Source organism: Mesitornis unicolor, unplaced genomic scaffold (genome assembly GCF_000695765.1).
Source record: "Mesitornis unicolor isolate BGI_N332 unplaced genomic scaffold, ASM69576v1 scaffold14057, whole genome shotgun sequence".
Lineage (NCBI taxonomy): Eukaryota > Metazoa > Chordata > Aves > Mesitornithiformes > Mesitornithidae > Mesitornis > Mesitornis unicolor.
Window position 1 is genome coordinate 4,142 of NW_010197277.1, and position 12,140 is coordinate 16,281.

Consider the following 12,140-nt stretch of genomic DNA (forward strand, 5'->3'; position numbering starts at 1 on the left):
TCTCAAGCTCAGCCTAACACTCACACCCAAAACGAGCAATCCCTGCTGTTCTGGGGAACACCTAAGCTCAGGACGTGTCTTGGAACTGGATCAGAACAGACAACAGAGGTGAGGCCCGAGAGCAGCGAGCTGCTGAGCCGCTATCCTACTTCAGCACAAAACACCAGCAACTGCACCGGGTGCTCCATGGCGGGGGTGGCTGGAAGCTTTTGCAATTCCTTCCTTCAACAAGGTAAAAACCTCCAGAACAGGAACGGCTTCACGGCCTGTTCTCCAGTTGACCGTGCTTGACTCGCCACGTCCAGCTGACGCTGCAGTCGGGGGCCAGGGTGCACTGCAGCTCGATGCCAGAGTCGGGGACCTCCATGTCGTAGTGAACTGGCTGGCCTTCTTTAGTGACCAGACTGAAAGCAGGGACTGGTATCTGTGGAGCAGAGCAAAATGATCTGAGTGGCACTTCAGGTCTCTTTCAGAACATAGTATGCCTCTATCAAACCCAGAGAATAGCTTCCCAACCCAAGAAAAGCTCCTGGAGAGAGGCTTGTGCCTGGGCAGGAACATCCTGACCTTTAGGGCTACAAAGATGATCGAGGGAGTGGAGCATCTCCCTTATGAGGAGCGGCTGAGGGAGCTGGGGCTCTTTAGTTTGCAGAAGAGGAGACTGAGGGGAGACCTCATTAGTGTTTATAAATATTTAAAGGGTGAGTGTCATGAGGATGGAGCCAGGCTCTTCTCGGTGACAAACAATGATAGAACAAGGGGTAACGGACATAAGCTGGAACACAGGAGGTTCCACTTCAATTTGAGAAGAAACTTCTTCTCAGTGAGGGTGACAGAGCCCTGGCCCAGGCTGCCCAGAGAGGTTGTGGAGTCTCCTCCTCTGCAGACATTCAAAACCCGCCTGGACGCCTTCCTGTGTAACCTCATCTGGGTGTTCCTGCTCCGGCAGGGGGATTGGACTGGAGGAGCTTTTGAGGTCCCTTCCAATCCCTAACGTTCTGTGATTCTGTGATTCTCTCTTAAGAACATATCTCAGAAGCTGGACCAGGTAGCATTCACCCTGCTGCTGATCTGCCTCACCCAAGTTTCTGACCATTGCTGGTGGTTGAACTGCGTTTGGGCACCGTGAATTCCTCTGCAGGCCAGCGACACTTTGTGTTGTGATGTCCAAGAGAACAGAGTACGCCAAGGAGAACCAGCACCACTAAAACACTTTCTGGGCTTCTGCAACCTCTTTGTTTAGAGACGATCACCACATTTTACACTCAGATGAGTCACGGTCCCACAAACACGCAGCAGTTTCTTTCAGGGACTGCCAAAGAGGCCCACAGTGAGGTTCACTGGAGTCTGCCAACGTCTCCTCCAACTGAGCAAGTTGGGAGCATCACAGCCAGACGCTGCCCACTTCCCTCAGCTGGTGTTACTGCTCCTGATGAGAAAGCCCTACAGTGATTCTTCTTCAGGGAGAGGGGAAAGAACTGATCTTTTAGTTGAGGAGAAGGGTTTTTAAGCTGCAGCGCAGGTACCTTCTAAGATGGAGATCCCTATAGTCCCTACGGCAGTCAGCAATGGCTTATGATTCAGAAAACATCTTCTGGTACCACACTCATACGAGCAGCACTGAAGCTACGTTACTAAATGTGTCACTGGGATCCCTGCATGGACTCCTGGGTCCCTGGTCTGGGGGCATTACGAGGCTGTGTTAAGGAAGAAATTGCTCCTGAGCCAAAATGCTGTACCTAACTCGCGGCTCCTTGTCTCACCTGGCTGCTTATCCCAGTGGCAATGTCTCCCACCTTCGTCCTGTGGAAATCCCTGATGTGTAAATTTTCTCCACTTAGCAGCTGGATCTGGATTTTCACTCCTGAAACGTGCAAGAGCAGTCATTAACTTCTGCTGGAAGCATAACGGCTTCACAGTCCAACACCGAAGAGCCGACCAGCGAGGCACATAGATCAGAAGAACTCGTTTTTGTCATTAAGCATTTAATTTATGTAGGTCTTTGGCTGAGCGTGGAGGCTGAAGACAACAATGACTCACAGAGCAGAGCTGGATTTAGGCAAGAAAGCAGCTGAAGAGATGTATTGATTTGCACAATGTGTCCTCAGAATTACCTTGTAGACATTTAAAGCATATATTCTTGTACATGACAGTAGCACGAGGCAAGGCATACAAAGCATTGTGTTCTCAGGACCTTCTGGCTTTTACTGGACTGTACAGACCCGAGTGTTTTCCACCCATCTGTGACTGGGGCAGACGTGGCCTCTTGACAACCCATGCACTTTTAGGAGGGTCTGTGCTGACACAGCCCCTGAAGGGTAAGGAGAACTCAAAGACTCCATATCCCCGACCCTCTGGATACTGGGAAAATGCTACCTGAGCGTTTATCCCAACGTGAGACATTCAGACTCACCGTTGAAGTAGCTGGGAGTGTCTGTGTGCCGGCTGCGGTGCAGCAGGTTGTTCCAACTGAAGCTCTGTCCATCGGCCTGGCTGTTCCAGGAGTGAATCCCAGAGCTCATGGTGTCCCTCAAGCTATGAGAGGCCTTCATGGAGTTCTGCAGAAGTAAGCACACGTTGGCAAAGGCTCCTAAAGAAAATGAGCTTGCAGGAGATAAACATTGAAATAACCTCAGGAAGAAAAAGCAGAAAACCACAGGGAGCTAAGGCTGGGCCTTGAGTTATTCAGCATTTACCTGCCAACTAGAAAAGGAGATGAATATCAATGCAAGGTATTCTTAACAGTCAAAACAATACTCAGCTGAAGAGTCAGATGAGAAGAGAGGGCTTTACTGTACTGAGTGACAGGAGAATAAAGCACCAGAAAAAATTCTAACGGTAACAAGTAAACACACAGGAATAACAGCGACCTGTACCTAAACAACTGCAGACCCTACATTGCTGTACTGCTTGGGAAAGTCTACAGGATCTTAAGAGCTGTAGGAGGTCAACCTGACAACACCAGCACAGTGGTGAGTACCAGCCAAAAGTCAAATTAATGTCAGGGTTAGTTATTAGGGGAAAAAAACAAACCAGCAGAGTCACATCCCGTGCTGCACAACTCTCCAAAAGCATTAGAGGGCTGAGCAGAGGAACAGAAATAGGAACCAAAGATGATCACAGTCAGCAGTGACTCCTGCAGATGGCAGGCTACTCAGGTCTGGACTCCGTGTCTTTGAAAACAACAACTGGAGGGCTCGTGCTTGTCTCTGGTTCAACATGACTTGTGCAGTGTTTCTCACTGCTATTCCCTACCTTGTGAACACCAGAGACAGAGCAAACAAAACTGATTAACCCTACTATGTACCTAACTGAGACTATGTAAGTCATGAGTACCAATGGGTTAAAAGAAGATCATGGAGAAGACCCACAGGCCAGGAATGAACATTGACGATTAGGGTCTCTGCTCCTCTGCCCTATTCTGGTCTTTCCCAAAACATCCCTTCAGTGGCCACTGCCAGGAAGAAGAGCCTGGGCTGCAGAGCTCTTTGGTGCAATGAGGTACAGCTCCTAGGCTCATCACGGCTTCTTCAGTCTCCTTCTTCTGCATAGAGAGGGTCCAGGCCACTGAGATTCCCCATATCTACACACTTGGTGCTCATTGCAACTCCACAACAGAGGAAAAGGATCCATGCTGGACAGTAAAGAACAGCCACAATCCTAAATAATGCCCAAGAACAAAGGTTTCCTCCCAAGGAGCTCTCCAGCAAACTGGGTGCCAAAGAGCAGCAACAAACACAAGGAACAAGTGGCCACAGGTTCCAGTTGCCCAGCGGTGGTTGCCCTGCCACCCCTTCTCACCCGCAGCCACTCGGCTGCACCCGCTCACGCTCACCTTCTCACTGGCGTCCGACACAAAGGGGCTGTCAATGCTGAGGCAGGAAAGCATTTGTTCTTGCTCTTCCAGTGAGTAAGGCTGTGAAAGGCTGTTCAAAAACAGTTCTGCGAGCAAAAGGGAAGAGAAGGGAAGACGTTTCCAGTGTTTCCTTTCATGCCTCCCTGCTCTAATCACAGTTACTGCAGTTTATACCCAAAGCTTCTTCAGCATTATCGAACAGATGTGGGTATTGGTGTCTGCAAAACACATGACACGCGATTCCTCTACTAAGTAGAGACTGTGGCCACCGCTGTGAAGACAGGGAAACGGAGCCAGAAAGGAGAGGGGAATTGTGCAGTGATGTCCAAGATGCCAGAGACGGGACCAGCACCCAGAATTTCCCAGCTCTTGCCTGTTATGTCCCCTGTCGGTCTTCACTCCAGATCCACCCATGGCTTCCCCAGGAAAGGTCAAACTGCACTCAAGTCCTGCAGTAACTGGCACAGTAACACCCAGACCTTACACCCAAAGCCATTTGAGGAGAAAGCAGACCCTCAGCAACCCCTAAAGTGCCACTCAGTTCTGAGACAACAGTTACACCTCATGACACCTTTTTTCCTGGCTTGAAGTTTTCAATTCATTTACAGAGACTAGAAAATACAGGACTAAAAAAGTGAAAGGTTGAGTTACACTGGGGCAATGAACTGGACTATCACTTCACTGATTTTCACACTGGACGTACTGCTGGTAATCAAATTCATTGGCTGGTGGCTATAGGTTTTCAATGCCCATACTAAAACAGCTGCGGGGTGATTTTAACTACACTGCTGTGTTAGACGTCTCCCATCCCACAGGCTTATGCCTCTATTAAAAGAATTATGTTTGAAAACCTGAAATTTCCGACGAAGTTGGAATTGCAGACACTGTTTACACAGTGTGCATAAGCACAAGTCTGAAACTGGCTTTGGTTCAAGAGGTTCCTGCACCTCTCTCAGAATTTCACTCTGCTGTTCAGAGACTGGAAGGAAATCCTGACCACTGCACCTCTGTGGCATCTTTAACTGGTTAAGAACTACTAGTTTTGGTAATTTCAAGGAAAGGTGAGCAATTTGTGTAACGAGAGAGGAACTATGAACAAAATTACATCCAAGCTCAAAACCCAGAGATAACTGTCAAGAGGCCAAGAGAAAGCAGCTGTATTTTTATCATGCTCTCAAGGAATAAAGCTGAACTCCCTACATAGCGCATTGCTTACCTATTTCCAGCTGCTGAAGCTCTTGTTCTGAAATGGTTGCTGCTCTCTCCACATGGCTGCAGCTCTTCAGGGGCAGAGGAGTTGAGGAGAGCGGTGGAGGATCCCAGGTCCCCGATAAATCCTTGCACATGTTCCAAGGGGCTCCCTCGACCTCCTCCGTCTGCTCCAGAGGTGGTGGTGGCAGGGCTGGGCTCGCACAAGAACCTTTCTCTGCCAGTTTTGGGTCAGAACCAGTCTCAGAAACTGGGCTCACTGTTGGGGACAAGGATGTCTGTGGGTTGTTCTCTTTGTTCAAAGAGAAGTGTCTGGGCTCTCTGTATTCACCTTTCCAGGGGCTCGTCACACCTCCCACTGCAAGGACAAAAAGCATGCAAACATTATCAAAATTATCAAACAAGAGGTAAAAGTTTTCCTTCACAGTAAGAGTTTTTGAACCACATCTGGCTGTAAAATGCCCAACTTCTTCAGAAGACAAAACCAGATCACCTCTCCAGACTTTTGTTGTGTTACTGAACCTCTCAGTGGGATTAAGCTGAAATAAATGATGGATAAATGATGGACAGTCTTAGAGGCAAGACTGGACCACAGCACGAGGCACAGGTCGGGATGCAATAAACCTGTGTTCAGGTTTGCTCTAGCTCACTGGGTGCAGCTGATCCTTCAGCTGAACATGAGCTGAGCACAGCACACACCTTAACAAGCCCACACAAAGCACAGCATCATCTGCTTCAAGCACAGAAGGAAGAAGAAGCGTGTGACAGCACACAGGAAATTGTAATTTATTTCGGCAAGAAACACCCAGCTGTTGGCAAAAGCTATCAACTCCAAAATATAAATCAATGTTGAAGCCTGTGGGAAGAATAAACTGACCAGTAAAACATACTGATATTTCCAGTTGGACCACTCTGACTGAACTAGCAGCTACCCACTTTACCACTAAGGATAAGATGCTTTAGATACAGGACATTTCTACCTTCTTCAAGCGCGACACTGGTCTTAGTTTTCAGTTCAGACGCAGTTGCCCTCTGAACAGGCTCTTTCTCCAGCCCCATTTTAATGATCTCAGCAGTGAGAGGGTTGCAGGAAGGTGGAATTTCCCTCAGAGGAGGTGGCTCTTTAGCTATCTGTGTAACAAACAGGAAGTGAAAGAGGTTAGACCAGAGAGGTTTCATTTGATTTCAGAAAGGTTCTTCCCACCCCGACAGCATTTCCAACTGAAATTACAGCATTAAATGAGAGAGCTGAGCAGTAATATTTATTACAGCTGAATGGCTAAAAAGTCACACCCAAGCCATGAGCAGGATATGAAAGAAACAGCCCTAGCCTGCGTACTGCGCAGCAGTGTCAGAGGCGTGAGAAATGATCAGCTCCAGAGCAGGGCTGGCATCACTGTAAGTGCCCAGGTGGCTCTCAGCCAGCCTTCCCGAAATGACTGCTCTCTAGCTAGGAACAAGGAGATTTTGGAGGCTTACAGACTGGGGATACCTCAGTTCACTCACCTTTAGACAGAGCGGGTGATTGTAATACTGGGTCCAAGGGTGGCACCCATTAAGCATGTGCAGCATCATGCAGCAACTGCTCCACACATCCACTTTGGAGTCACAGCGCTTTCCCATGACCACCTCCGGGGCCATATGAGTCTCCGTGCCAGGCACATAGTTCCCTAAAACCATTCAAATGAAAACTCGCTGCATGATGATTGTTTTATAGTGCAACTGTTGGGAAGCCTCCGTGTCTTTTCAGTTAAAGGGAGAAACAAGTCACCTGAACCCAAAAAAGCTCTTGTGAGCTGTTCAAAGGCTCCATCTCCAAATCAGTCCCATCCCTTATGCACAGAATCAGTATTAAGCTCTCCTTCCCAGCAAATCTGTGAGGCATAACGTGACCCTCCACTGGTGAGCTCAGCATGATAAAACATATATTTCAACAGCTGCACTAAAAAGCACTGTAAGGTTGAACTGCCCAGAAGTCAGTGAGGAGTTGTGCTTGGGTGGAAGTCAGGATCCCTCCCCAGCTGCTCAGTGAGGTGGCACAAAATGCCAGAGTTAATTTTTAAGTTTCAATGTGGTTTCTTGCACTGAATGTAGTCTGCTGACATAATCTTACAAAAAATACAACAGCCTCCCAGACTGGGAGACAAGGACCACCTTCCAACCTGGAGTTTATTTCAGCTGTCAGCGGGATACACCACAAGAACATCAATGAATGCAACGTGACCAGCAACGTTAAGTCTGGAAAATACAGTTGCTTGCAAACGAGCCACATGTAAATGTTCAAATGAAAGAATGAGTCAGTAGGGCGATGCTTCAGAATCGCAGCAGTAAATCCTTACCTGTGACCAAGCACTTCCCCAGGCCGTCCGGATGAAGGTGAGCCGAGTGACCAAAGTCACACAGAAGAGCCCTGCTTCCATCGTCAGACAACAGCACATTTTCCGCTGGCAAGGAGAAGGTTTCAATTAGTCACTCGCCCTGGTGTTATTGTCACTGAGATGGGAAAAGAAAAAGGCAGAAGCCCACAGAAGTGCAGTTTTCTGAGCCCAAAGCAAGGTCAATCACTCCCGTGGAGTGTCACTGGCTTAAGCAAGAACAGAACTATAATTATTTCTACTTATAAGCCAGCAGTTATCTGCCCTGGAGATTCCTCCGGGCAAACGGCGTGTCAGATCCACCAGATGACAGAAAGAAGAGGTGACAAACATGATATGCCCAGCTGTCCCGAACCAAGCTCTAATCTCAAATGTAGAGATGAAAAATCTGGTTAATAACCTTTTACCACGCAGTACCTTCATCTCCAAGCTGTTTGTCTCTTGCAAGAAGAAGGGAAGAACAAGGTACCCTGTACCACCCTACCTTTTACGTCCCCATGGAGAATGTTTTGAGCGTGAAGATACTCCAAGCCCTCTAATGCCTGGCCCAAATAACTGAGGGCCCTGTCCTCTGGCAGGCAGCCGCTCTGTTTAATTAGCTGGCCTAGTGAGCCACCTAGAAAGGAATCCAGAAAGTCCACGTTAGCTTATCTTTAAATTCCCCCCAGCATCAACAGCGTTCCTCGTTGTCTCTGATGAAGAAATGAGAACTGCCAGGTCTGACAGCCCTTATCTTCCATACATGGGTCTTTTATTCCCAGAGTTCTTACTGCCCACAGAAACTGCCTTCTTCTGTGAAGCCTTTTGCTTAGTGTCAGTTTAATGGTGCTGTTTTGTATCAAAAGCAACTGCTCTGTGATCATGTCAGACACTTCTACGTGCTACCGATCTCCAGCTTGCTCCTTCATAGGCTGTTTTCCATGGTCCTGGCTCGAAAAAGGAGCATCAGGCAATGGAAGCCTCTGTGTTTGCTGATACGGCATCTCCTGCTCCAGTACAATGTGCTTTACGTGGTGCCATGCAAATAAACATGAAAGCAAAACCCAGCACCAGCTGTGTGTTGTAGTGAGAAACTGCAGCTGCTGTTCAAGAGATGCACATCTTGAACTGGAGGGAGGCAGGATTGGAAATGATTACCCCCAAGAAAGACCATTGCCACACACCAGCAGGGTTACACATACCTATCCCGACCCGCTCAGGAACTAACGCTAGGAACGCTCTGGATACACCAAAGAATGAACAGATTTAAAATTGGGGCAGGAGGAAGAGGAGATCAAGGTCCCCTGCACTCAGCAGTGACAAAGGTGCTTCCATTGCTGCTGTTCCTTTCTCACCCTCCATCAGCTTCATGAAGATGGTCACCCAGGGTCCTTCCTTCACAGCGCCGTACAAGGGGACAACTTTAGGGCTTGTAATTGCAGCACACGTCGTTAACTCCTCCGCGCGGAAGTGTTCAACTTGGACCTACGGAAACAAAGAAGAAGCACTCAACAAATTTTGTGATGAATCCCGGCAGAATTGTCCCTCCCAATGCTTGGGTGAGAGTGTCCTGCACTTTGTAGGTGTACTCAACCTGCACAGAAAAAATGGTTAAAGAAAAACTCCGATCACTAAGTTTGGCCAAACAAAATAAACCAAGAATTTGCTGAAGACCAGAAGGAAAACATGAGTCATGAAGGTTCTGGTGGGAAAAGGATGTATCATGTTTCTCCACTGTCAGCAATCCAGCTGCAAGCTGGTTTTCTTTAATCTCAAGAATTTGGAGAGCAGGTGCTCACAGCACCAAGTATGGTGAAGGGAGGTCAGGCAGTCCCCCGCTAACACAGGCAGACAGCGGTAACTCCAGACACTGCTTCAAGGGCTTGCTCTGAGATGATGTGTTTCTGATCTACAGAAGTATCCTTGGAAATCCTGCAGTAATTAAGGAAGAAAATAAGGACATTTTGGACGACTTTTGCTTCTCCTACCCCCATGTCTGTCTTTTCAGCACTACCACTCCTCCTTCCTGAAAATACACCCCACTAGTACCAGGTATTTCTCCTAAGACCATGTATTTGCAAAATGGGTAATAAATTAGAAAACATCTAAAATGTGAGGATGCAGAACAGGAAATAATTTTCGGCACGCTTACAAGATGTTTGTTTCTATACAGCTGACAAATGAAACGGTTAAAAAAACTACACGAGCCTTGCCACTTACATCTTTCCACAGGCAGCACATCAAGTTGAGACCAACGCATGCAGGAAAAAGCAAACATTTTAAATTAAAAAAAATGCAAGCTGCAATTCTTTTAGCATAGAATATTTTGGTACTCAAGACAAACGCTTCCCACACACTTGCTGAAGTTTTCTACTGGGGTGATTTGAGGAACATCTGTTCGCAGAGGTGAGGAAACGATTCAGGTGTTAAGTTCAAACAGCAAAGTTTACATCCTCACCATCTACTTGCATTATCACTCTGCCTTCACCTCGCAGGCACCCCCATGGCTGCCTACAAATCAATGCCCTGATTCAAGTTACATTCCACACACCTCATATATTGTGTGACAACGGTGTGTCCCGGTGTACAATGGATTATTATGCCAACCTCTGGAAAAATACACATCCTTTGCTGTGTCTGTAACAAAATCTCCTCTTTTCAACGTGCCAGTATCTCACATGACACTCACTGAAGAGATGAAAGCTCTCTCTGTTTTAAGTGCCTACCAACAGCCTTATTTTTTCCTACTTGATTCTTTTTTCAACAGAGCAGCACCTGCCATGTCACCATTTACCTTGGACGTGTTTTATGATGAGCACAGTTAGATAAGCAGTTGTTTCTCCCCCGCAGTCACTAAGAACACACTCGGCTCCTTCTGAAATCTCTGCTCTCCTGGCCTGTCTCAGCCCAAACCCCAAGAGCCCTCGTAGCAGCTTTGAAGGCCAAATGAACGTATTTCTGGCTGCTAAGCTTGAGCCCCTGTGCACACACAGGCTCTCTGTCTGCTCCTTCTCTCTGTGCCATCACCTTGAAGTGTTTCCTTGGACATAACCACTGCAGGATTTCACTGCGACTGTACCACAAGGCACCCACAGCCCATGGCAGCTGGAAGGAGAAGGTTGTTGTCTCCGTATGCCTTATGGTGCCAGGAAACCCCCCTTTCTCCCACGTAATTACCTTTTTGGCAGCACACTGAAATCCCGTCTGTTTGTCCTCTATTTTGTACACTTCTCCAAAAGAGCCAATGCCCAAGGAACCGTGACACTTGGTCCAGTGAACCTCTTCTCGGTACTCGTAATCCACTGGCTTTAGTTTCTGGAAGTTAAAATCAGAAAACAAGATGAAGCAAGGAAAGAAACACTCAACTGTTAAGCTCCTGCATTTTCAGGAAAAGCACAATGACAGACACTGCCACACCTCGCTAAAAACCCCTGTACAAAATTACTCCTGTCACGGGCTGCAGATGAAATGATACGGGATGGGAGGATCTACTTGATTTCTGAGGGCTCTGTCTGATCTAAGTAAGTGCATCCCATTGTTGTAAAGAAAGGCCACTGGTATTTGGACAGCTTTGGAGCTCCAAACTATTCCCCTCACATGCAGGACACAACTACACAGCTAAATCCTACAAACAAAACAAGATTCACGTCACTAAATGTAGACACCTACATGTGAACTAAACCTTTCTTATAGTCAGTAGACCGAGACCGTGCCCTGGGTGTCAGCGTAACGCATCCAGGCAGGTAACTCACACCCTGAACTCCACTGACAACACCAACAGGGTCACACCGCTTCCAGAGAAGACTCCTCTCTCTCAGAGGAGTTCGAGGTGGTGAGAGAGAAACGAATTCAGAAGAAATGAATCATGTCTTTCAGATTTACATGTGTTTGCAATGCTTAAGTCCTGCATTTGGGCAGGGCAAGTTGCTGGCTTCCTACCAGAGGCAGCAGACCTGCTTTTTGCACCTTCCCCATCTACACGTCCCTGGTTTCTGCCTGTGTCGCGGTCCAGGTCATCTACAGCCAATGCAATATCGCAGAGGGTTCACCTGAATGGACTGGGGTCTTTCACAGCCAAACAGAAAAGACATGTTGGAAGACCAAGCATGGTAACACTTCTCACATGAGAAGCACGCGTATTTTGTGAATGAGCAAACAAATTAAAGCCACCAATCTAAGACAGGACTTGATATCCTACAAAAAACAAAACCACATCCTTGACCGGCAGTCTGCAACCGTATCAAGGACCATTCAGAAAATGCAGTCCTGTTACAGAAGCTAGCACATGGATGCACATCATCTCTCTTCTGGAGCCCAGGGGAAGCTTTGCCTTCTGCGACACAAGCATGCAGGGTCAGAAGATCACCTCATTAAGTAGCACGCCTTCATTTCCATCTGCTTCATGAAACGGTTCCTCTGGGTCCAGACCACCTCCTCTCCACGTCTTGGCTAGGCTGGCTAAATTCTGTGGTTCGCCGAGACTCACGCTCCCCTTCAAGGCATCTACCAAGTATTCTTCCACAGAAATCTTGTCCGAACTGGTTTTCATGGACTGGTTGACGCATTTGGGGAAACTGTATTCTAAGTTGAGGCCAGATAAGCGATGGTCACTGTCGGGATAGTGGAGATCACCGTGGAAGTACGGCTCCAGAGCGTTACGTTTCATGGCATGGAGAGGGCTGTCCAGATGCGGGAAGTGAGGGGGTATTATGTTGTAGGGA

The 12,140-nt window shown here is 47.6% G+C and overlaps 1 protein-coding gene across 1 annotated transcript in view; it reads right to left on the reverse strand.

Moving 5' to 3' along the window:
* Positions 1-259: 259 nt before the first annotated feature.
* Positions 260-12,140, reverse strand: part of MAP3K14 (mitogen-activated protein kinase kinase kinase 14) — a 15,153-nt gene continuing 3,272 nt past the window's right edge. Inside the window, 12 exon segments of the mRNA XM_010188759.1 lie at positions 260-424; positions 1,764-1,864; positions 2,414-2,558; positions 3,836-3,942; positions 5,073-5,423; positions 6,046-6,196; positions 6,572-6,735; positions 7,405-7,509; positions 7,925-8,056; positions 8,775-8,904; positions 10,597-10,734; positions 11,786-12,140. The exon segment at positions 11,786-12,140 is cut by the window's right edge and continues 5 nt beyond it. Of these exon segments, the coding sequence (XP_010187061.1) occupies positions 260-424; positions 1,764-1,864; positions 2,414-2,558; positions 3,836-3,942; positions 5,073-5,423; positions 6,046-6,196; positions 6,572-6,735; positions 7,405-7,509; positions 7,925-8,056; positions 8,775-8,904; positions 10,597-10,734; positions 11,786-12,140 (2,044 nt within the window).